This window comes from Sturnira hondurensis, unplaced genomic scaffold, assembly GCF_014824575.4.
Source record: "Sturnira hondurensis isolate 20B ecotype Veracruz unplaced genomic scaffold, ASM1482457v3 Scaffold0009125, whole genome shotgun sequence".
NCBI classification, from domain to species: Eukaryota; Metazoa; Chordata; class Mammalia; order Chiroptera; family Phyllostomidae; genus Sturnira; species Sturnira hondurensis.
In genome coordinates this window covers 2,264,858-2,285,896 of record NW_028081756.1, presented here as the reverse complement: position 1 = coordinate 2,285,896, position 21,039 = coordinate 2,264,858, and the positions used below count along the sequence as shown (strand labels likewise).

Below are 21,039 nucleotides of genomic sequence, written 5' to 3'. Positions count from 1 at the left end.
AGGGCCACATTTCTATTGAAGGAAATCTCAGCCCTCTGGGGGCTTCCCTTGCCAAGAAATTTTCCTTCAGCCTTCCATGGTGGTTGTTGCTGAGGTCCTTTCCAAAGAGCAATTCATAGCTTCTGTAGCCCCTTGGCAGCTTGGTTCTGGGTGTGTGTAGCTGCCTGTAGCAGGCTGGCATCTTGTAGCCCTGGCAGGACAGGTTCTGTCCCATGAAGCTTTGGCAGCCAGACTGTAGGCCCCAGTCCCTTCATGGGCTCATAGACTGAGTGTGAATGGTGGCTCAGTATTTGCCCTCACCTGACCCCTTTAAGCAGTGCACTGTCCCAACCTCCAGAAGCAGCTCATTTACCTGGGAACTTGCTCAAATGTAGGTTCTGATTTGGTATGTCTGAGCAGGTCTGAAAGTCTGCATTTCTACTCAGATCCCAAGTGGTGCTACCACTGCTAGTTTGGGGCTACACTTGGAGCAAGTTCTTTGTAATTTTATGCTACCCAGCACTCCCTTTTACAGCAAATATATTGAAATGATCCCATTGCTATTTTAGAATGAAAGTCAAAGATAAGATATGCTACCTATAGCCACAAAAATCAATATAATGCTGTAACTATAACATTGGGTTGGCCAAAAGGCCTGTTTAGTTTTTTTCTGTAAATTACAAGACACATTTTTCATTTTCACCAAAAACTTTATTGATTTGGATATTCTGAGTATGTCAGCTATCTCTTGTTGTTGGCTTCTAGTGGATAGAGGTCAGGGGTGTTGCTAAACATCTTCCAATGCATAACACAGCCCCACAGCAAAGAATTATTTGGCCAAAATATCAGTAGTACCAAGGAACTTTACAAAACACTTTTGACACATTCGATCAGTCACAGTACCTTCTCCATACACTGCACAAATCTTTTTTTGCATTTCAGTTGCATTTTTATCTTTCTTGAAATAATAAAGCATAATATGTAAAAATGTTACATATTTTCTTTCATCTTTAATATTAAAATGGCTACACAAAAATTCACCAATTTTGATAAGTGTTTTAAAAATGCATGCTGATATGACAGCTGTTACAATACAATCTTAACAAAATTGTTTTGAATGAAGTTAAAGACAGCTAAGTGCTACTAGAGTCATCGAATACAGAAAAAGAGCCATCATATAGAAAAAACTAAATGAACTATTTGGCCAACCAAATATAAAGGAGAAATAAATGTAATTTATAACACAATAAGACATTTCATATTAAATCTCTTCTTTTGAATGTTCAGATTTAGAGAAGACAATATCTCTAGTCCAGTTGCCCTCAGGGGGTGGGCCTTGGACTTTGAGAAGGCTTTTTCCAGGTCTTATGCTCTATCCCTTTAGTTGGAGAAAATTAGGTCTCCAGGAACCCCTGGGGACAGGCACAGTAGAGCTCTGCTTTCCTCCTAGCACTCTGGCATGGAAGTCATTTTATTAGGTCCCCTTTTCACAACTGAGAAAATAGGGGCATGCAGAGCACAGGTGAGTTGTTCACATATTGTACAGAACCCCCAATAATGTCACTTCCAGTTCCAAACCAAGTGTGTCCTCTGCAGAACTTCCACAGAAGTAACCCTCATGTAGTCCTGTCCCCATTGCAGACAGGTTTGAGAGGGCGCAGACATCTTTGTGATGCTCTGGACGGCAGCCCTTGGCTCTCAGAATCTGTGGAATTTTAGGAGTGAGTTTGTAGGTAGATTTGCAGTGAGGAGCCCTAAGCTTCCATTGAGGCCTGAATTATAGGACCCTTCACAACTGGTTTTTTCAGTGAAATTAAAAAACAACAAACTGATCTGAATGGAGGGAGGGGATCTGATAAGTCTGATCTTGTTTCAGGCTGGTTCTGAATATGTAACTTAGAGCAGTTGCCTTTCTTGTCATTGAGTAACCAAGCTCTTACCCAGAGCACACACACTGCTAATCCCCAAATGTTGCAGGTTATCTGTTGCTGCATAAGAAACCATCCCAAACCCAGTGGCTTTAAACATTTATTTCCTCAAGATTCTGCAATCTGAGCTGGGCTCAGCTAGGTGGTTCTGCTGGTAGTCACCTTGAGTTTCCATGTGGCCTCAGTCATCTAAAGTGGAACGGGGCTAAGATCCAGGATGGTGCCACTCTCAGCCCTGGGTCTCATCTCTGACACACGTGGGACAGCAGGGCCAATAACATTGCTCTCTGTCTCTCTCTCTGGTCTGACCAGCAGGGAGGGTGTCCAGATTACCCTACTTGGTAACTCCGGGCTCCAAGGGCATGCCTAGCCTGGACCCTGGCACAGTGTCACTCTGCCTCATTCTATTAGGTAAAGCAAGTCATGATAGCAACCCAGACTCAGGGGAAGAGAGGAGAGTGTCAAAGATTTTGTGGTCACCTTTAAACCACCACACAAGGAAAACTTGGTTGCTGTCTTTCCACACTGACAGACTCAGTGGGAAGCTCCCAGCTCTGGATGAATGAGGGATACACCCCATCCCCTCAGGTAGCCAGGATGTAATTGTGACCACTTTGGGCCCTGAGAGCTGGTGGTGCTTGGGCATTCTCCAGGCAGGCAACTAGTTCCCTGGGAGCACTATACCATTTGTACCCAAGCAGGGGGAGGTTGTGGCAGTGATTCCACAGTGGCATATTCCAGCAGGTACCAGAGTAAAAGCTAAGACAGGGCACATGTCTTATGTGGGCTCTACCCCGGGAGGCTGCTCCTTTTATTGGTTAGCTGTGGGAGGTCATGGCTCTCATTGGGGCAGTCATGCATTTGTGGGCCAAACCACACGTGTCCAAATAAAAACTAACAACACTCTTATAATTCAAATATAGCATATTCTTACACTTAATGCGTCACAACAAACTTGCTTCATTTTGATTAAAACCATATAAAGTGCATAGAATAGTGCTTGGCATGTGGAGGGCCCAAGCCTTACTAGGAACCAATAGCAGTACAGACCCCCTTGTTATATTGATGGTTTCTGAGGTTACTATGCAGGAGTGGGTTTGGTGGGCCTTGTGCATCCTGACCACAGAAAATCCAGCCCCTGCTGCCTATGTAGGAGCCAAAGAGCCTCCAGGTTCTCAGGCTGATCACATACATGTGGAAAGCAGAGGTAAGCCCAGCACCAGTTCTCCCACTCCCTCTACAATATCTGTATCTGTCTGAAAGGGGACATCAGAGTAGCTGTCACCTCTCTTGCTGCAATCCCTGCATTGAAACATGAGATAAAGAAAGCCCATCTCAGAAGCCAGGCACCAGAGGATGAGCCCCCTTTGCTCTCCACCTTCCTGTTGCTCTGCCCTCAGCCCTGGCCTTGCATTGCCATTTCCTGGGACACCCATTTTTCCCATGAGCTAGAGTTAATGGCATCCCTGTATTGCTTGACAAGCACAGAGATGTTTTCTTCTCCCCTCCCGAGCTGTGACTCTGTCCCTGTTTTTTGTTAGTGCCAGCACCCTGAAATTGCATCCTAGGGCTTTTGCAGCTCAGAGTCACCTGAAAACACCAGTACTGGTGGCCCAGGACTTAGCCCCAAGCTATTCTAGTAGTTCCCCGAGCACATTGGTTTCCAAAGGTCTTTCCTTATTGGGAAATTAATCCAGTCTCACTGCTTTGGGGTGGCCCCAACAGTCTGTCAACCTTCTGTATCTAAGTTTTTAAAATAACAGTTTTGAAGGCACACTAGAACCACATAGGGAGCAGCCCAACTCCTTTGTGTCTATGCTCCGTGTGCATTTGGACTCTGTGTGGCTTGTGTTAGCACCAGAGCCAGGTCTTTCTAGGGCCTGCTAGACAGCCACAGCCCCCTGCCTCGATTTGCTCTCAGCTGCTCCTCTGTGGCCATAGGATCAAAAGGCCTGCAGTCTTTTCTCCCAGAGCTATGAGAAAGATAGAGCTTGGGAGCTCTCTCCCACTCACAGGCACGCTTATGGGGTAAGGCTGCAAAACTCAGACCAGTGTCTATGGATGAGTAGAAAGGTGACTCCTGGGCTTTGGGAAGACGGAGAACTCAGCAGGCTGGTGTCAGACATTTGACAACCCAAGCACGAGCTCTCCTCTCCAGGAACTTCTGTGATGAAGTCTTGTCTGCAGAGCATGTGGACAGGCTCGCTGGCTCTGCTGCCTCCATTGTGGAGGCTTATTCCACCCCCACAATCTCCCAACACACACACGAGCTGAGTAAACATAGTGCTGAACCTTGAGCCTGGATTCAAGCTCCTGCACTTACAAAGCCTGGCTTCTCAGGCCACAGGTAAGATGGGAATGAGAGATCCTCTTACCTCACAGAGCCATTGTGAGCACTCTTCCAGGTGCTGTGTGGTAGCCAGTCCTGGGTGTGGGTGGCTCCAGGGAACACCTCTTTCCACAAGCTGTTCACCTTTCTAGGTTGCACCCTCTGTCAGGTCATGAGGACTGTGGGATCAGCCATCCCTGCCACTAGGGCACATGAAACGTCTAAAGTGAGAGGCATGTGTGTAACTGGACTTTTTTTAGCATTACATGTAAAAAGGTATAGAGAAACAGGGGAAATTAATTTTATTTTATTTAACCCAATATATACAAAATATCATTTCAATAAGTAACAATATAAAGATTCTGGATGACATATTTTACATTCCCCTTTTTACACTAATGCTGAAATTCAGCATGATCTCACTTGCAGCATCTCATTTTGGGATAGTCACATTTTCAGTGCCTGATAGCCACCTGGGTTCATGACTCCATGTAGAACAGCATGACTTCAGATAGACAACTTTATGTGCTGGTGCTTTCACTGAATGGCTGTGGTCACAAAGTGGCTCTTCATACCAAAAGAATAGGAGGTAGAAAGCTTAGTTCTCCTCAGCTTTCCACTTGGTGACCCAGAGAGATAATCCCACCTGTCCTTATAACTTTGCTGGCCTAGGGACATTGCTGGGACAGGATGCTTCCAGAAGGGAGCTGGGCTCCTGACCATGGCATGGTAGGAGCCCGCTACTTGGCAAAGGAAAGGGCTGGTAGGAAGAAGGGCACACATAGGTTCTGTCTGTCCTCTCAGGCTGCAGGGCTCCCTGCCTGTACTGAGGCTGAAGGAGGCCAGGGTTTTGCAAATTCTCACGGTCCTGTGCTGGGCTGCCACAGTGCTCACCATGAGGGCAGAACATTCAAGTAAGCAGAGCAGAAATATCTACAGGTCTTATCTCAGTGTCACTGCAAGGCCTGAGGGTTTGCTCGTGGGTAGGGCGTGGAAGTGGTATGGAAGGGTCAGCCACCATTGGATGCCCCAACACTGCTACAGGGCTGCTGCCACCCATATCAGCTATTGGGGGGTGGTTGTGATGACAGGGACAGGGCCAGGTGGAGATGAGAAAGCTTTCAAGCCTAGACATGTCACCTTGGAGGTTGGCCATGTGGTGGAGGCTAGGAGTAGTGTAGCCACAGCTGAGGAGGCTGATAAAGTATGGCTCAGGGCCTGGTACTCACAGGTATCTTTCTTTCAGGGGAGATGAGAACAACAGTCCTTCCTTTTAGAGTCTTTAAAGTCCGAAAGATCAAAAGATCACCATTAAATGGAACTGCATCTCACATTTTCATTTCTGTGCAGAATGGTTGCCTTGCTTGGAGCTGGGGACTTTGGAGTCAAGTGCACTAGGTGCCAGGTTATGGGCCATGGGGAACACTAGCTCCAGGATAACCCCTTCATTGGCTTTCTTCTTCTTCTGGTCTCATCTCTCCACTCTCCAGTGGGTTTCCTGGGTTCATCTCCCACATAGGCATGCGCTTGAACCTTGATCATAGAGGCTCTGCTTCCTGGGGAGCCCAAGTTAAAACAGGTTAATACATATATGTAATCAGCACTGATTATGCTGTGTGTACTTAAGGGGGATTGTGGTTGTGGTCTGTGGCTCAGATGCCCGAAAGTCTCACCTTTGGTGTTCAGGATCATTTTTGGCCCTTTGGGCAGTCATTTAAAGGGACACAGGCCCTACATTCACCTGGTTGAGAACTTAGAAGCAGGTGTTGGCGGAGGTGCATCTCCTGTGTCTGGTCCTGACCACTCTTACCAAGATCCTGGTCCTTCTGAGTCATTCCCCAAGGCCAGCTATTACAGGAACCCCTCTGCTTCTCCCCAGGTTCTTTATCTTTAGGCTGTTCACATCACTGCTGCTGTAGTGGACTTCCTAAAACACAGGGCAGCCAGTGCAAGGCATTCTGTAGGGCCCAATCCAGCTCTGCTCTGTGTCAACTGTGACACAGTAGGCCAGCATTTCTCTGTGAGTCTCAGTTTCTTTCTTTTTTTTTTTTTGAGTCTCAGTTTCTTTATCTGTTGCAGCCCTACCCCTGGCTGCCCAGTGTCTCTGGAAACAGTGAAGAGTAGTTACATGAGGGCTCTGGAGTCAGTGTTCTCATGTCCCATGTGTGTTAGTTGCTCAGGTGCCAGTGCAAAGCTTATAGGTGGCCGTCCTCCTGTGTGGCCTGCTCTGTGCATGTTTTCTTCACAGTCTCTTCTCTTAAGGACAGCAATCATATTGGATTAGGACCTATTTTAACTTAATGACATTTTAAAAAAGATTTTACTTATTTATCTTTAGAGTGGAAGGGAAGGAGAGAGGGAGAGAAATATTAATGTATGGTTGCCTCTTGTGTGTCCCCTGCTAGGAACTGGCCTGCAACCCAGGCATGTGCCCTGACTGGGAATCTAACCTCGGTTGTTTCGTTCCCAGGCCCGCGCTCAATCCACTGAGCTACACCAGCCAGGGCTAATCACATTTTTAAAGGCCCTATCTTCAAATATAGTCACATTCTGAGATATTAATTTTGGAAGGCCATAGCTCAGCCCCTAACACTAGCTGTGTGACCTTGGGCAAGGTGGTTAAGCTCTCTGTACCCCATGTCCAGCTGTAAAACAGGTGTGATGACAAGATGATTGTGATTATTAGAGTACAAAGGTGTAGTCCCAAACATGGTTGCTTGAATAGTTCCTAAATCTTTAAAAAAACTGTAGACCCTTGAATGTGTCTTGTTGACATCTAAATTTTTTCATCATCAATGTAAATTTTTGCAAAGGTTGTAATTTCTAGAGCATCTCAAATATTGACATCTTAAAGTGAAATGGTTAAATCTTCCTTGTACATCCAAGTGTCATGATTTCAGTAACTAACTCTATTAATTTAAAAAGACTCCATAAGCAAGCATTAGCTTTAGCTTTAGCAAGCATTAGCTGTTAAAAACCTCATATTGTTCCTTTTTCTCCTTAAGCTTTTATTTTTTAAATATATTTTATTGATTATGCTATTATAGTTGTCCCATTTCTCCCCTTTATTCCCCTCTGCCCTGCATACCCTCTCCCACCCATGTTCCCCTACCTTACTTCATGTCCATGGGTCGTGCATATAAGTTGTTTGGTTTCTTCATTTCCTGTACTATTCTTAAATTCCTCTTGCCTATTTTCTACCTGCCATCTATACTACTTATTCCCTGTACCTTTTTCCCCATCTCCCCTTCTGCTTCCCCACTAATAACCCTCCATGTGAGCTCCATTCCTGTGATTCTCTTCCTGTTGTAGTTGTTTGCTTAGTTTACTTTTTTAAAAATCTTCAGTTGTTGACAGTTGTGAGTTTGTTGTTATTTTACTGTTCATAGTTTTGATCTTCTTTTTCTTAGATAAGTCCCTTTAACATTTCATACAATTAGGGCTTGGTGATGATGAACTCCTTTAACTTCACCTTATTTGGGAAGCACTTTATCTGCCCTTCCATCCTAAGTGATATCTTTGCTGGATAGAGTAATCTTAGATGTTAAGTCCTTGACTTTCATGACTTTGAATACTTTCCATCCCTTTCTTGCCTGCAAGGTTTCTTTTCAGAAATCAGCTGATTGTCTAATGGGAACTCCTTAGTAGATAACTGTCTCATTTTCTCTTGCTGCTTTTAAGATTCTCTCCTTCTCTTTAATCTTGAATAATGTAATTATGATGTACATTGATTGGAGTGTGCTTCATTGGGTCCAACTTCTTTGGGACTCTTTGAACTTCCTGGACTTCCTGGAAGTCTACTTCCTTTGCCAGTTAGAAAAGTTCTCCTTCATTGTGTTTTCAAATAGGTTTTCAATTTGTTGCTCTTCCTCTTTTCCTTCTGGCACCCCTATGACTCGGATGTTGGAACATTTAAAGTTGTCCTAGAGGTTCCTAAGCCTCCCCTCATTTCTTGTTTCTTGATTCTGTTCTGGTTGAATGTTTCTTTCTTCTGGTCCAAACTGTTGATTTGAGTCCCGGTTTCTTTCCCTTCATTGTTGGCTCCCTGTACATTTTCATTTATTTCACTTTTCATAGGCTTTCACTTTTTCCTCTGTTTTGTGACCAAACTCAACCAGTTTTGTGAGGATCCTGATTATCAGTGTTTTGAACTGTGCATCTGATAGGTTAGCTATCTCTTTGTTGCTTAGTGGTATTTGTTACTGGAGCTTTGATCTGCTCTTTCATTTTTTTTGAATGAAAAGGCCCAATGAAAATGCTCCCCCCCCCAAAATGGGCTTTTTTTTTTTCTCTCAGCTTGCCTGTTGTGTAGTAAGGGGCAGAGCCTTAGGCATTCATTATCAGCACCTTGCTGTGTTGTGGTACTGTATGTGGGAAAGGGGTCAGAGAGAGAACAGTGCCACTTGCTTAGCTCTTGGCTGGCTTTCAGTCACTTCCTCCTGTACCCACAAGCAAATTGGGCCCTTCTGGTACTCATTCCCAGATGGGTGGGTGGGTTTGTATATGTTCTAGAACCCTGTGGGTCTCTCCAACAAACTCTTCTGTGAGGCTAGGAGTTTTTCCCTCTCCTGCAACCCACAGAGGTTTTTTCAATCAGAAATTTTGAGACTTTATTTCCCCATGCTGGTACCCTGGGTTGTGCCATCTGTCTCACTCCCCAATTCCTCCCAGTTTATCTGCACACAAGTATGGATCCACCTGCTCTGCCAGCCACTGCCTTGGCCTGAGTCCTCTCCCCTTGAGGTGCCCGTCTTCACCCCTCCCATTGGTCTGGATGACTGTTCCTTCTTTAACTCCTTGGTTGTCAGACTTCCATACAATTTGATTTTCTGGTAGTTCTGGGTTTTTTTGTTTTTAAACTTGTTGTCCTTCTTTGGTTGTGTGAGGAGACACAGTGTATCTACCTATGCCTCCTTCTTGGCTAGAAGTCTCAAGCTTTTATATTCAATTCACTTACCCAACAAAATTTTATCCTACTTTAGTACATTTTTTTTGTTTTGAAAGTTCTTTATTGATCACCCTGTTATAATTTTCTGTTAAATAATGTGTACAAAATTTAAATTCAATTTTAATTTTCTTATTTCATAAGTTTCTAAGTTTTAAATTTTTTTGGATTAAATATCAATATTGAACAATGAGTAATATTTGGAAAATGAATACAAAATTAACCAAAACCACATACATACAAAATTTTGATAAATAATAACCATAAGAAGTAAAATGTTATTAGCAATGTATTTTATTAAAACGGGTCTTTATTGTACTTCATATACACTCATAAATTTGATTAGTGATACACTTCAGCCTCAGTTTTATTCCTTTTTTTAAAATAGATATTAGCTCTGAAATACCTCATTTAATATAAAAAGAGGAAGGGATATATGAAGTTTTTTTAAGTACATTTTATTGATTATGCTATTACAGTTGTCAGATTTTTTTCTCATGTGTTTATCTTCTGCTCCAAATCGTTAATTTGAGTCCTGATTTCCTTCCTGTCTCTGTTGGTTCTCTGTACATTTTCTTTTATTTCACTTTGCATAGCCTTCACTTATTCCTCCATTTTGTGGCTATATTCAACCATTTCTATGAGTATCTTGATTACCAGCATTTTGAACTCTGCATCTGATAGGTTGGCCATCAGTTCGTCACTTAGTTGTATTTTGACAATTTAATCTGTTCCTTCATTTGGGCTTTATTTCTTTGTCCTGGCAAACCTGTAACATTGTAAGGGGTGGAACCTTGAGTACTCACCAGGGCAGGGTAACCTATGTTGCTGCATCTTGGTGCTGTCTGTGGGGTGCTGGTAGGGAACAATGTTGCTCGCTTGGCTCTCAGGCCATTTTCAGTCACTTCCCCTGCTACCCACAATCAAATTGGGCCCTTCTGGTGCTGATTCCTGGGTGGGTGGGTTTGTATATATTCTAGGACCCTGTGGGTCTCTCTAATGAACTTTCTTGTAAGGCTGAGAGTTTCTGCTGCTTCCTCAACCCCCACAGATTTTTTTCAGTCAGAGGTGTTGAGGCTTCTTTTCCCTCACTGGAACCCTGGTTGCTTGGTCTGTCCCACTGCCCAGTTGTTCCTTCTGGTTTATCTGCATGCAAATGTGGGGCCACTAGCTGCTGCCTTGCTCTGTGTCTTCTCTGCCTCTCCTCCCTGTCTGAATGAATGTTTCTCTTTAACTCCTTGGTTGTTGGACTTCCATACAACTTGATTTTCTGGCAGTTTTGGTTGTTTTTGTTTTTAAATTTGTTGTTGTCTTTTTTTTGTTGTTGTGGGAGGAGGAAAAGTGTATCTATCTATGCCTTCAACATGGCCCAAAGATCTGAATGAAGTATTCCTATACTCAATATTTTAAACTGCGTCCAGTTATAAGTCAAAAGTCATAGTAATTTATCATGGAAAATGATTTTTAATACTCTACCAGCTGACAACTAGACTAGGTCATTATTCAGTTCCTATTGAAAGCAAAATATTGGAAACCTCCTCCTAGTGAGAGGTTTAGTGGCCCAGTCATGTCATTCATCTCCTCAACACTGGCACCAATATTTCAAATCATCTCTTGTTTGGTGCCCACTAGTTTTTGTCCCTGGAACAGGTCTCTATAGTATCAGTATAAGCCAGGATAGGTGAAGGCTATACCTGTATTGAAGTACAAAGGGTGATGTGGCAGGGGAGGGAGGAAAGGAATAGAGCCTGACCTCAGGGATGTTTCAGAAAAAAGAATTGTTAGGAAAGGGGAGAATCTAGAAATAGATTTCCTTAAAACTGCCCTTTCTAAGAATGCCTAGGTTCTGCAAGCCCCAGGTTATACAAAGCACCTATCTATATAAAATGCTTAGAATAGTGCCAGGAATTTATGAAGTCCTCAAGTATTAACTGGGACCTTATTATTGTTGTATCTATAAACTATGTGATACATAGTACTGAAATGAAATACAGAGAGAGTTTAGGCACTAAGAGGCAATTGGGCCAGATAAACCTGAAAAAGCCCCCTTTAGAGCTGAGATTCTCTCATCCTGGTCTGGAATCTGAATTGGTCACCTTTTTGACAAATCACTCCAAATGTGTAACTTAAAACATTTTATTTGCTCACAATTTTGCAGATCAGCTATTTGGGCTGGGCTCAGCTGAGCTGTTCTGGGCTCAGCTGAGTTGTTCTGGGCTCAACTGGAGACAGTCACTCATGCAGCTTCAGTCCAGTGGTCAATCAGCTGGGGCCTTCCCTGCTTTAGAGCCTCAGCTGAGATGACTTGCAGCTGTTCTATATGGTCTCATCTTCCAATAGGCTAACCAGGCTTGTAGTAGCAGAAGAATTTCCTGCAAAAAGGGAGCGAGGGAGGGAAGAAAAAGAGGAGGAGGAGGAGGAGTAAGGGGGTTAGGGGAGGGTAGTGGAGGGCAGTACAGGGCAGGGTTTGAGAGGAGAAGGGAAGAGAAAGAGAGAGAGAGAGCATGTGTGCGCAAACCTCAGGACACAGGGGCCTTTTATGTTTCTGCTTGGCTGGTGTTTCATTGATCACAGCATGCCATGTGGCCAAGCCCAGAGTCAGTGTGGGAGTTGTTACACATAGGTGTGGAAAGGTACAGGGGGGTGTGATCACAATCTGGCACACAACCCCAAGGCCCTGTGGCTGCTTCAGTTCTATTTGAGGTGAACTCAACTGTGAGCTTAGATTGGGCACTTGTTAGGATAATTGCCTAGGCATTCTTATATTTTCTCTACAAGTAGAATTTTGTTTTCCTCAAGGGGAGCTACTGTGGTAGATATCTTGCCCTAAGACTATATTTTTCAGGGATATCTTGACCTAAGACTATTTTTCCAGGGATGTCACTTCTTAGTCCTGGAAGAGCATTGATCAGAGAGTGGAAACCCATTTTATAGAGAAGAACATCTTAAGTGGAAACAGGTGACCCCAAGAAGGCTTTCTAATCATTAAGGCCAAGCTCATAAGTTGGGTGACTATTATTCCTGGACCCTTCAAGCTAGAAGACAACTCAACCTAGCAAAAAACAATAACAACAACAAAAAAACAATGTTTTGGGTAAGGTAACCAGGAAGTCTGGGTGTCTGGCTTCATGCCTGGCTTGATGCAGGTGTGGAACAATATCAAATCCCTGAGGTATCCATGCTTTGACTCTGCTGTACTCATCCAAAGAGAAATATGAAAGTCTTGAGAAGTGGCTTGAACCAGGACCTGGTCAACACTTGGGCACCTATGTCTCCTGTTAATTCCTGGAGCATGTATGTCTAAAGTAGCATCTATTTACTGTCTTCTATTTTTTTTTCCTTTAACAGCGAGACAGTATTTGGTGAAATGCCCTCAGAACAGGTAGGAGTATTTTTCCTTTTTTCAAAGAAAACTATTTGCTATTTTACTTTTTTTGATATTGCCAAAAATTGTTTAAATTTGTATCTTTACTTAAAGTCCTGCACATAAGTTCACAAATTGGCCTAAAAATGTGTGATACCCCTGAATGCGTTTGCATATTTCTAGACTCCACGCTCTGGCTATCACTCCCAGAGGATCCAGAAAACAGGCAGTTCCTGATGGCCCAACATTCATGCTGGAGGAGGTTTGGCACCTGCTCCTGAAGGATGGTTCCCCCTTTTAGAAAGAGGCTGGCAACCAGACTGAACCACTTTGATGCCTTGTGACCACAATCACTCCTAATCTTTTTCCAACAATGCTTGCTTATCCTATGGCCCTCTGCAAAATGCAGCCATTAGTAGTATATGTGCTAAGATGCTAGCCTTTTAGCTGGTGGAACACACCTCACAGGTAACATAATAGTTATGGTAAATATTGCAACCTTTTAGTGTTTAAAAATGTGAGATTTTTGATCCAGGCAAGACAGCATAGGTCAATTTGTCCCTGCTCTTCCCTGCTAAACAGAACTCTAAACCTTGGAAATAATGTAGGAGACAAACAATCTCTTATATTGAAGAGGGTTGAGGAGGCAGGAGGACTCTGAAAGTTGGTTAAAAGAAAATTATGAAAGACAAAGAAAAGAATCTTAAAAGCAACCAGAGAGAAGCAATGTGTTATGTACAGGGTAACACAAATTTGAATGACAGTGTATTTTTTATCTGAATTTATGGAGGGTAGAAAGAAATTGAATCACTTTTTTCAAATAGAAAAAGAGAAAAACTCTGTCAACCACAAATTCTGTATCCAGCAAAATTATCCTTTAAGAAAAAGGGGAAATAAAGACATTCACAGATGAAGGGAAACTAAATGAATTTGTCAGTATGAGGCCTACTTTAAAGGAAATTCTTGAAATAGCAGAGAAAATCTTAGTGTGAGGAAGGAAAAAGGAATAATGGAACATAAATATAGGTACCTAAGTAGACTTTTTTTCCTCATGAGTTTTAAAAAGAATATTTGATGATTAACAAAATTATAAAATCATCTGATACTCAAGAAGAACATTGTTATTTGAAGATAAAATGACCTAAATAAGAGTGAGATTTACACACTTCACTCAAAGTGATAAAATGTTGGTACCAGTGGACTGTGTAAGTCACATATATATATAAAGTGACTTCAGTATTGCACTTCTTCATCAAGATATGTCTGAGAGAGAACATCAAAGTAGTTGTCACTTCTGCTGCAATCCTCCACTGAACCCTGAGGGGAAAAAAGCCATCCTAGAAGCCAGACACCAGAGGGTGAGCCCCTTTCTCTCTCAGCATTTTTGCTGCTTTGTCCCCATCCCTGGCCTTGTATTGCCTTCTTTTCCTGGGACATTTTTCCTATGAGCTGGAGTTAATGGCATCCGTGTGTTGCTTGGTTATGGTTGGGGAAAGCATAATTCTCACTGAAGCAACATTCATATCCAGTAAATGGAGAGCATCCAAAGGATAAGAAAAGATATACTGTGCAAACAGTAATAATAAGAGAGGTTATAACTAAATTATATAATTTAAGACAAAAATATTATAAGAGACAAAGAAGGAAGTTTCATCATTATTAAAGGGTCTAAATATCAGGAAAATATAACAATTATAAATCTATATGGACCCAACAACAGAGCCTCAGATACATGATTGCTAGTGGGAATGTTAAATTGTGTAGCTGCATTGGAAAATAATTTTTTAGTTTCTTAAACATTAAACATAAACTTATCCTATGACCCAACAATTCCACTCATAGGAATCTACCCAAGAGAAATGAGAACGTATGTCCACATAAAGATATATATGCAATTGTTCATAGCTGCTTTATTCATAATAACCAAAAGCTGGAAAAATTCTAAATATATTCATCAATTGATGTATAGATAAGTAAAATTTAGTACATTCATTCAATGAAATACTATTTGATAATAAAAAGTAACAAACTGCTGATGTACTACACCATGGGTTAACCTCAAAAACATTAAGCTAAGTGAAAGATTCAGATATAAAAAATTACATATTGTGTGATTCTGTTTGTTTGAAATGTCCAGCAAGGGTACATTTGTCAAGACAGAAAGTAGATTAGTAATTGGTTAGAGCTGAAGATGGAAATAGGGATTAACTATAAACAGGCTAGAGGGAACTTTTTGGGGCTGACAGAAATGTTCTAAAACTGTGTTGTAGTGATGATTGCACAGTTTTATAAATACACTAAAAATTATTGAATTGTACATTTATGGTTAGTCAACTTCATAGTGAATAAGTCATGCCCCAATAAAGCTACTTGCTTCTTTTTTAAAGCATATGCCCCCATAAGGCATTATATATAGTCATAGCTGGGGGTCAGAGGCTGTGGAGAGCCAGCCTGCACTGTTTTTTAGGATTTGCTTGCTGTACTCTAGTGTCTGGCCTCTCAATACTAGCATACAGTACAAGGCATTTGGGCCTGCTTCCCTCCCCTCCCTTCCCAGGCCTTCCCTTGACTTGCCCTACTCTGAGCTGGTGCTGACCAAAACTAGAAGTACAAGACAAGGCATCATTCTAGGCTGGTAGGCACTGGAGTTGGGTCTCCGCAGCCCTGGGATGCCTAGCAGAGGTCAGATATGACCGCGCTTCTGCTAAAATGCCACCTCCTCTATGACCTGGTGCTGTCAACAAGACTGGTTGGATCTCTGAGTTAAGCTTTCCCTGTGGGCATGTCTTCTGTTGGGCCAGCCTGCATATCTGCTTCTGGAAAGCCTGCCTGTACTCCACTGCACCCAGCATCCTGAAGGGGCCAGGCCTGCTCCCACATACATGCAAATGGGCAACTTGCTAACTTCCCTTTATCTTCCTGATAGAATCTTATGCCAATTTGACTAGATGCAGCCCAGATTCCTTGTCATGGTACCTCACTAGTGACCAGGCCATCCTTTGCCTTTGAACTATCTTTGGCTTGTGTGCTCTCTGTAGCCCAGGCAGATCCTCCTGTCCCTGTACTGCCAGGAGGCTCCCAGATCCTGGCTCATTCATCTGTGCTTTGTCAGTGGGCAACCGGGCCCCTGGAGTCTCAAGACAGATGTCCTTCTCTGTCCTCAGACCACTTCCTCCTGAGGAAGAATGGGCAGAGAGCACAGGACTAGGGCAAGGTGCCAGGAGTGGAAACACTTTGCGAGGGAGGGACCCTCATGAAGAGGCCACATACTGGCACTGAGTCTGCAGTCACTGAATTGGGGGGCCTTGTCATGCAACTGGGCAGAACCTGGAGGCTCTGGAGAATACTATGACTATTGAAAGAACTTCAAACAGAAGGAAATAAGTCTCATCTTGAATTTGTGTCATCCATGAAGTGGGAACAGGGATGACTTTCAGGGATGGTATACTCTTTGTCTTCCATGGCAAAGTGCTATTGTGGAGCAGAAATCCAGACTGAAATAGGCCTATCAGAGTCTTGAGAGCTTTGAGACAGGCCCTCCTGTGAGAAAATAGCTTTCAGATCAGTGCAACTGCATGGCACTTCTCCAAATGAAATGCCACTAGTTGCCTGTGGGTGCGATGGGCTCCCACACTGTGATGTGTCTCTTTGGTGGATTCAGATGCCTTCCTTACTGTAGGTTATGTACAAAAAAGCTGTCAAGAGAACGGGCAAGTGCACAGGAAAGGCAATTCCCAGCTAGTGCATTTCCTGACCTTTTATTGGACCTCTCCTTACAGTTTTGACATAACGAAGTATTTGCAAATGGCAGAAATTAAACTAGACATTGTATTACCTGTGCCAATAGCAGCTACAACTGAAATTATCCAAGCTTTCTTAATTTTTTCTGGTGCATACACTTTCTCAAGGATAAACAGGGGCAGAGACTATTTATAGGCACAGTTTTACTCTGGTTTATGAGCTTAGTTTAAACTAAAGCATTTTGCAGTCTTTTCAGAACCATCAAAGATTTTTAAACATACACCAACAATCCAAACATGAGATTTAATTAGTACTGATTTGTGAGAGATATTAGAGGGAAGACAGACTTATGATTTTAAAAAGAATCTACAAATATGTGCTCTGAACTTAAATATGTAACTATTGGCTTTATTTGTATAACGGTGAACAATATTAGTGTTACAAACACTTATTTCTTCTGTGAAAGCCATCTGTCATGATGGTTCAAGGCTCTGGGGCCAGGCTGCCTGAATTCGAATCCAGACTCAGGCACTGTGTGCCTTTGAGTGGTTTTACTAGTTTCTCTGGTAAGATGGGGACAATGATAGCTCTAGTGCAGAGCATTGTTGGAAGGATTAATTAAATGAGTCAGTCTCTGGTAAATGGTGAGATGTATGCAAATGGTTCTATTATTATTCAGTCAGTACTTTTGAGTGAGTCTACTATGTAGGACAGCTTATAAGGCCCATAAAGCAACGATGAAATAACACAAAGCCCATGCCTTTGAAGTCTGCATCAAATAGGAGACCCAAAGAGGTAAAATGGTGGCATTACCCTTGGGATGCCCACAGAGCTGTCACAGGTACCCAGAGGAGGTATTCCTAACCCCATCTCAGGCATCTGTGGGTGGTAGGGCAGGCTTATAGGAGGTGTATGTGGGCCAAATCATGAAGGATAAGTAAGTGTGTTCTAGCCGAAGACGACTAGGGAGGGCAGATGCAGAGATAGGGGAAAAAAGCATAGCAGATAAAAGGCTGGGGCCTGGAAGAATTTGGTTCATGGGAGTGAGGAACCCTGGAGATTCAGGGCAGTATGAGGGTAATCTCACTTTGAGTTATGAGAGCAAGGTGTGGCTGGGCTGTGAGTTTTAGTTATCACATGTTCTTTGGTAGGATCAGCCCATTTGTGCTTTCTTATTTATTTTTTTCTATTCCCTAATACTAAGTTCAAAAATAGAGGCAGATTTCCACAAGGCTGGCCCACCGTTGTTCACCTCCATTTTGCCAGCTGGCATCACTGATTCCAGAATTTCCAACAACAGGAACATGCTCCCCTCCACCTCTGCCCACTCTTGGGCCAGACTGGCCCTTGATCTTGGGCCCCAGCTGTAGCTCCTGCCCCCAAGACCTAGCACTTAGGTTGTTTCCTTCTCCTCCCTCCAGGGCAAAGGTTAGAGAAGGTGTAGTGGGCCTGGGAGCTTCCCACTCTGAATTTACTACAAACTTAAGTTCAGTGGGTTGCTAGTGTTACCTTCCAGTACCTTCTCTTTATGGAGCTGAGTTAAGCATGAAGTAGACATTGTGGATCTGACTTGATTTCCATTCTTTCTGTACTAGTTTTCTTGTTCTCTGTTGTCTGATTGGGGCCCAGAGTTCTTGCTTCTGGGCCAAGGAGGCAGGCTGACCTATATCAGATCCCAAGTCTCCTGCCCAGACTTCTAAGACTTAGTTCTCACATCTGGGTCAGAGACTACCGATATCAGGTGCTTTCCACACAGTCCCTTGCTTTGGATAGAGACAAACAGGTTTTATCAACTTCAGTTTCTGCAGAGTGTGGTTGCTCACAATTTGGTCAGCACCTGGTGAGACCAAGGGTGCCTCCTTATTTGGTGGCCCAGGGCAGCCGTTCTTTCCTCAGGGTACATCCTCTCCCTCCTTCTTCTCTGCCCGCTCTGTCCTGCACTGGTTCTCATACTGGTGTATCTGTGCCAGTGTGAGGGCATTCTGTACTATCTTGAGCAGAAAGACTTTCTGATCAAGATTTAAGTTGAAACTTGCAGCCTTTCCCTCAGGGCCAAGACATTCCTCCATGAGATACCTGGGTAGCAACATTGTTCTCCCTGGGTAGCACTGTGAAATGCCCTGCTCACACTGTACCCACATGATGGATTTTGGGGTCAGTGCTCTTTAGCCATTTCATGCTCCATCTAATTAAGGCTACACTATCTCATCCAACCATGGTAAAAATCCTGTGAGATAGATAGCAAGGTTATGTCTCCCCTTTTTACAGGTTGTGAGATGAGGCTCAGGGAAGTGAGTGACTTGCCCAGTGTCATCTCTCTGCCACTGGTTCAGTGCCCATTCACTACATCTCATCACCATGTGTCATGAAGCAGAGGTGCCCAGGCTGTATGGGACAGAGGCTTCTGTAAGAAGCAGCCAGACTGGAACATCATACATGCTCCACACATGTACCTCCTGCTCCACCCTTGTTGGAGCCAGAAAGACAGTTCTGTTCCTCACAAAAAGCACTTCCCTTCAATCATGCAGCTCTCTAATTCAATCACAGCTTCCAGCCTGTTTCCTATCTCCTTTGGTTTGACTGGCCCCAACAATACTCACTCCCTTGTGTCAGAGACAAAATACCATCCTGTTCCAAACAAGATATAGAGTAACTTTCTTGTAAGTGAATCATAAACTGGGCTTTCTTAGTCAAAAATTTTTACCAACTTTGCTGGCTCAATGAGAGACATCAGATTCTGAGGGAAATAATGTCTATTAGATGTCATTGTGGTAACTGATTGATGAAACATGAATTAGAACTATATTTAGTTTAGTGCATGCAGTTTGGAAAGGAAATGGTGATGACAAAGCAAATCTTTTCCAGTTTGCTAAGGCCTGGGGATGACAGCCTAAGTTCACAGCAGTGATGTCCCACAGCTTTCCTTTTTATTGAAGAGCTAAAGAATTATAGCCAAGAAAAGAGAAGAGTAAGGGCAACTGTTATATATTCTGCAGGGTGTGAGGTGCAGCTGGGGAGAAAGATCCAACTCAGAGATGATAGACAAAAAGAAAATATTGAATGATTTTGGCAAACAAGAAAAATTATTGTGTGTTTAAGAAAAAGCCAAAAATTGAAGGGAATTGGGGGAAATGTCTGAAATAAACATGTCAGACTGATTGAATGGGGCATGCAAATCTGTAAGGAAAGCCTCAAGGTCCTAATAAATAAGTGCAGAAGATGTCCATATATCATTCACAGATGAGGATACACAATAGACACACCAGTGAGTACTCATCCTCACTAATAATCAGAGAAATTCAAGGAAAAGGGGGATCGCATTTTTGTTCATTAAGTGAGTAATTTATTAAGCTGATAAACCTGGTTTTAAAGAGGATAAAAACAACAACAAAAAAGAGGATGAAAACTTCATCTGTTGACAAAGTGGCTGTAAAGTAGTTCTAACTTGCCACAGAGCATTTTGACAGCAGCCATTAATTAGAGTTGAAAATGGTCTGTGAACTGGTAAGTCCAGCTCCAAGAATCCTAAAAACAAAAGTCTTGAATAGGAGTTATGCATAAATACATTCATATTATTATTATTTCTATGTCAAACTGGGAAACAAATTAGATGTTTAGAATTCAGGGAATGGCTAAGTAAACTATGGCATATATTCTCACTAGAATAGTATGAGGATGTAACAGTGAGAGAGATGTATGTTAAGTAAAAAGAAGGGTGCAAAATTGAAATACAATATAATAAAATAATATATAAAAACCAAGGAAGAGCTGAGAACTTATGTCTGCCCACAAACCTGAATGTGGAGGTTTACAGCAGCTCTGTTTACAACAGACCTTGAAAGCGCATGAGATGTCCTTCATTCAGTGGTGAATGGACAAATGAACTCTGGTACATCCAGATAATAGAATATTTTCCAGCACTAAAAAGAAGTGGGCTAACAAGCCATGAAAAGACATAGAGGAAATTTAAATCCATGTTACTAAGTGAAAGAAGCCAATCTGAAAAGGCTATAATCTGTATGATTACAAACATATGACATTCTGGAAGAGGCAAAACTACAGAGAGAGTAGATGGGTAGTTGGCAGAGCTGAGAGGTGGCAGGACAAACAGATGGAGCACAGAAGGTTTTTTTTGTGGCAGTGAAACTACTGGAAACTGTATAACACTACAGTATTAGACACATTATACTATATTTGTCTAAACTCATAGAATGTACAACACCAAGAATCAACCCTAAGGTAAATGATGTACTTGGGTGATAATGATCTGTCAATGTAGTTGTAACAAATGTACCATTCTGGTAAAGGATATTGGTGACGGGGGATGTTCTATATCTACAGAAGGTGGCGGGGGTGGGGTACATAGGAAATCTCTGTACCTTCCCCTCAATTTTGCTGTGAACCAAAAACCTCTCTAAGGAATGAAGTCTGTTAAGAAAAGTACAACAAGAGGAAAAAGACTGGAAATGAAGGTTTGTGTTATGTGTTTATGAAGGTTGTATTTTGATTATGATAGACTTATTTTCTTTTGTTTACATGCCTGTAATTACCATTTTAAATCATGAACATGAATTAATGTATAGCTTAAAGTGGAAAGAAAAAGGTAAACATTTTAGGAGTTTAAACAGCTACAAAATGAAGCTTGACATGTGCTTGCATAGTTAAAAAATTCTGAGAGTTTCTGATCCCTTGTTTTCTCTCAGCAATCAGAGCTTTGTAAACATACATCTTTTTCAGCTACTTGTGAATTTAC

General features: G+C 42.4%; 1 protein-coding gene across 1 annotated transcript in view; it reads left to right on the top strand.

The window, feature by feature from the left end:
* The window catches only part of VSTM4 (V-set and transmembrane domain containing 4), a 120,145-nt gene that overhangs the window by 54,016 nt on the left and 45,090 nt on the right, over positions 1–21,039 (top strand). Inside the window, exon 5 of the mRNA XM_037056676.1 lies at positions 12,530–12,563. Within this exon, the coding sequence (XP_036912571.1) occupies positions 12,530–12,563 (34 nt within the window). The remainder of the gene's footprint in view (positions 1–12,529; positions 12,564–21,039) is intronic.